At 47.1% G+C, this 4,667-nt stretch overlaps 1 protein-coding gene across 1 annotated transcript; it reads left to right on the top strand.

Moving 5' to 3' along the window:
* Positions 1-2,234: 2,234 nt before the first annotated feature.
* On the top strand, positions 2,235-4,114 carry LOC140905380 (uncharacterized). The gene is made up of 2 exons (XM_073328621.2): positions 2,235-2,944; positions 3,534-4,114. Exons 1-2 carry the CDS (start codon positions 2,362-2,364, stop codon positions 4,052-4,054), a joined length of 1,104 nt encoding a protein of 367 aa, XP_073184722.1. The 5' UTR covers positions 2,235-2,361; the 3' UTR covers positions 4,055-4,114.
* The last annotated feature ends 553 nt before the right edge of the window (positions 4,115-4,667 follow it).

Here is a 4,667-nt window from a genome sequence, read left to right as displayed (position 1 = left end):
ATTTGATAGCAGCCTTCAACTACCTGAAGAGGGGTTCCAAAGAGGATGAAGCTAGGCTGTTTAAAGTGGTGGCAGATGACAGGACAAGGAGCAATGGTCTCAAGTTGCAGTGGGGGAGGTCTAGGTTGGCTATTAGGAAAAACTATTTCACTAGGAGGGTGGTGAAGCACCGGAATGAGTTACCTAGGGAGGTGGTGGAATCTCCATCCTTAGAGCTTTTTAAGGCCCAGCTTGACAAAGCCCTGGGTGGGATGATTTAGTTGGGGTTAGTCTTGCTTTGAGCAGGGGGTTGGACTAGATGACCTCCTGAGTTCTCTTCCAACCCTAATCTTCTATGATTCTTCTATGATTCTATGAAGTCAGTTTGATTTAAGCATGTGCTTGGAATGCCTTCCATCTGAATTATCAGTAAATCAACAAAGTAGATAACAAACTATCTTGGTATGAGTGGCACTGTGGTTTTGGGAAGGCTCTTCATATTATAAAGGACATTGAGGTGTTTTAGCCTGAGCTGGGCCCAAACAACAAAATTCAATGATCTGACTCTGGTGTTGAGCCCTGTTCCAGTTTTAACTGCAAAAGAGCTCATGAAGATGATAGGTCTCTTTTTCCCCACTCTAAATAACTAAGAAAACATTCTCTCTGCTTGTTCTTCCAACAGTCATGTTGACTTTCCTATTAACTGTACTTGTCCATACCCACATGACCTATAGTCTATCAGCTTTTAGCACAGTGACTCTGAAAAGTTAGGATTGTTCTGGAAATTGGGGTTAAAATAGTAAGTAAACAGAGAAAAAATGTCAAAACCCTTAAAATGTATCTTTAAATTGATCTTGGAGTGTTAACTAAAGGATCAGCAGCAAAATACCTTGCAAGTAGTTTATAAATACTGGGCTTGATTCCCTTTTCCACAGAAAAAGGTAATGGAGGTGGCTGGGTGGAGGGGGAGGAAAATTCCATGAGTGGTTTCCTTGCCGAATTTCCTTCCAGTTCATCCAGTGAGGGCAGGGTTTGTTTCTTTTGAATCCCAAAATAAGAAGTAGGGACATCCCCAAGATCCATGTGAATCTTGGAGTGTCTGCTGAAGGCGCAGGACCACTTGTGTGGAAGCCCTGTTTGTCTCCTGCACTGGCTGCACATGCCCTATTGTTGTTCCAGCTCTCTGCAAGTGCTTTACTGCTTGGGCTTTCTGCACCCATGGCTGCCCAAATCCCCCACAACAGAGGGTTCCCTGGAACCAAAGGCTTATGCTAAGGAACTAATACAGTTTCAGGCTTTTTCAATTGAAACTTTAGAAGAAAGATTTGTAAAGGGATGTCAGGAAGGCCCAGGATCTCTCATAATAAATGCTGTTTAAGGACTTCATCCTCTAAGATACTAAACAGAAGGAAGAAGAGGAAGAGGGAAGAATCCTTTTGCAGAGGACATGCTGGTTATCTATCACTGCTTTCCTCTAGAGCACGAGCCAGCCAGACTAGGACACTCAGTGAGACACAGGATTTATACATTCTAATTACTAAACAAGGTAAGTGTGGAACATTTTTGGTATGAAAGTTGTCTCCCATACTTACTAATTCCAAGGTCCCTTGACACCAGTCAAGACATGATGGAATATAACCTCATGCCGCATGGCAATCGTATTAAAAATAACAATACTTAGGGTAATGTTTTCAAAAGAGCCTAAGCAATTTAGAAGCCTAAATCCCATTTTCAAGTCTGACTTAGGCCTGGTTTGCACATAAAATTTAGCTATGTTGGCTATGAGTGTGGGGAAAAAAATCACACCCCGAGCCAACATAGGTATGCTGGCAAACCCCCCAGCTTAGACACAACTATGATGACAAAAAAGTGCTTCTGTCAGTTTAGTTATTGTTGTTTGGGAGTCGGTGTAATGCTGGCAAAACTGCTTCTGCTGGCGTACACTGCAACTACACTAGGGGGCTCTCTGCTGAGACAACTATACTGGCCAAGGCTCCATAGCACAGACAAGCGCTTAGATATCTAAGCCCTGGTCTACACTAGGACGTTAGGTCGAATTTAGCAGCGTTAAATCGATGTAAACCTGCACCCGTCCACACAATGAAGCCCTTTATTTCGACTTAAAGGGCTCTTAAAATCGATTTCTTTACTCCACCCCTGACAAGTGGATTAGCGCTTAAATCGACTTTGCCAGCTCGAATTTGGGGTACTGTGGACACAATTCGATGGTATTGGCCTCCGGGAGCTATCCCAGAGTGCTCCATTATGACCGCTCTGGACAGCACTCTCAACTCAGATGCACTGGCCAGGTAGACAGGAAAAGAACCGCGAACTTTTGAATCTCATTTCCTGTTTGGCCAGCGTGGCAAGCTGCAGGTGACCATGCAGAGCTCATCAGCACAGGTGACCATGATGGAGTCCCAGAATCGCAAAAGAGCTCCAGCATGGACCGAACGGGAGGTATGGGATCTGATCGCTGTTTGGGGAGAGGAATCCGTGCTATCAGAACTCCGTTCCAGTTTTCGAAATGCCAAAACCTTTGTGAAAATCTCCCAGGGCATGAAGGACAGAGGCCATAACAGGGACCCGAAGCAGTGCCGCGTGAAACTGAAGGAGCTGAGGCAAGCCTACCAGAAAACCAGAGAGGCGAACAGCCGCTCTGGGTCAGAGCCCCAAACATGCCGCTTCTATGATGAGCTGCATTACATTTTAGGGGGTTCAGCCACCACTACCCCAGCCGTGTTGTTTGACTCCTTCAATGGAGATGGAGGCAATATGGAAGCAGGTTTTGGGGACGAAGAAGATGATGAGGAGGAGGAGGTTGTAGATAGCTCACAGCAAGCAAGCGGAGAAACCGGTTTTCCCGACAGCCAGGAACTGTTTCTCACCCTAGACCTGGAGCCAGTACTCCCCGAACCCACCCAAGGCTGCCTCCTGGACCCAGCAGGCGGAGAAGGGACCTCTGGTGAGTGTACCTTTTAAAATACTATACATGGTTTAAAAGCAAGCATGTGAAAGGATTACTTTGCCCTGGCATTTGCGGTTCTCCTAGATGTAGTCCTAAAGCCTTTGCAAAAGGTTTCTGGGGAGGGCAGCCTTATTGCGTCCTTCATGGTAGGACACTTTACCACTCCAGGCCAGTAACACGTACTCGGGAATCATTGTACAACAAAGCATTGCAGTGTATGTTTGCTGGCATTCAAACAACATCCGTTCTTTATCTCTCTGTGTTATCCTCAGGAGAGTGAGATATAATTCATGGTCACCTGGTTGAAATAGAGTGCTTTTCTTCAGGGGACACTCAGAGGAGCCCATTCCTGCTGGGCTGTTTGCCTGTGGCTAAACAGAAATGTTCCCCGCTGTTAGCCACAGGGAGGGGGGAAGGTTGAGGGGGTAGTCACGCGGTGGGAGGAGGCAAAATGCGACCTTGTAACGAAAGCACATGTGCTATGTATGTAATGTTAACAGCAAGGTTTACCCTGAAAGAGTGTAGCCACTGTTTTATAAAATTGTGTCTTTTTAAATACCGCTGTCCCTTTTTTTTTCTCCACCAGCTGCATGTGTTTCAATGATCACAGGATCTTCTCCTTCCCAGAGGCTAGTGAAGCTTAGAAAGAAAAAAAAATGCACTCGCGATGAAATGTTCTCCAAGCTCATGCTGTCCTCCCACACTGACAGAGCACAGACGAATGCGTGGAGGCAAATAATGTCAGAGTGCAGGAAAGCACAAAATGACCGGGAGGAGAGGTGGCGGGCTGAAGAGAGTAAGTGGCGGGCTGAAGACAGGGCTGAAGCTCAAATGTGGCGGCAGCGTGATGAGAGGAGGCAGGATTCAATGCTGAGTCTGCTGCAGGACCAAACCAGTATGCTCCAGTGTATGGTTGAGCTGCAGCAAAGGCAGCTGGAGCACAGACTGCCACTGCTGCCCCTCTGTAACCAACCGCCCTCCTCCCCAAGTTCCATAGCCTCCACACCCAGACGCCCAAGAACGCGGTGGGGGGGCCTCCGGCCAACCAGCCACTCCACCACAGAGGATTGCCCAAAAAAAAGAAGGCTGTCATTCAATAAATTTTAAAGTTGTAAACTTTTAAAGTGCTGTGCTTAAAGTGTTGTGTGGCATTTTCCTTCCCTCCTCCACCACTCCTCCTGGGCTACCTTGGTAGTCATCCCCCTATTTGTGTGATGAATGAATAAAGAATGCATGAATGTGAAGCAACAATGACTTTATTGCCTCTGCAAGCGGTGATTGAAGGGAGGAGAGGCGGGTGGTTAGCTTACAGGGAAGTAGAGTGAACCAAGGGGCGGGGGTTTCATCAAGGAGAAACAAACAGAACTTTCACACCGTAGCCTGGCCAGTCATGAAACTGGTTTTCAAAGCTTCTCTGATGCGTACCGCGCCCTCCTGTGCTCTTCTAACCGCCCTGGTGTCTGGCTGCGTGTAACCAGCAGCAAGGCGATTTGCCTCAACCTCCCACCCCGCCATAAACGTCTCCCCCTTACTCTCACAGATATTGTGGAGCACACAGCAAGCAGTAATAACTGTGGGAATATTGGTTTCGCTGAGGTTTAAGCGAGTCAGTAAACTGCGCCAGCGCGCCTTTAAACGTCCAAATGCACATTCTACCACCATTCTGCACTTGCTCAGCCTGTAGTCGAACAGCTCCTGACTACTGTCCAGGCTGCCTGTG

The sequence above is a fragment of the Lepidochelys kempii genome, chromosome 1 (genome assembly GCF_965140285.1).
Source record: "Lepidochelys kempii isolate rLepKem1 chromosome 1, rLepKem1.hap1, whole genome shotgun sequence".
Taxonomy (NCBI): domain Eukaryota; kingdom Metazoa; phylum Chordata; order Testudines; family Cheloniidae; genus Lepidochelys; species Lepidochelys kempii.
The sequence above is the reverse complement of the archived record's forward strand: the minus strand, read 5'-3'. Positions and strand labels throughout refer to the sequence as shown.

What these genes read in the sequence shown, in the direction of transcription:
- LOC140905380 (XM_073328621.2), top strand. Translation starts at nt 2,362, where the DNA reads ATGCAGAGCTCATCAGCACAGGTGACCATGATGGAGTCCCAGAATCGC. An exon ending in AGGCGGAGAAGGGACCTCTG is followed by an intron (nt 2,945 to 3,533) that starts GTGAGTGTACCT and finishes TTTCTCCACCAG; the next exon opens with CTGCATGTGTTTCAATGATC.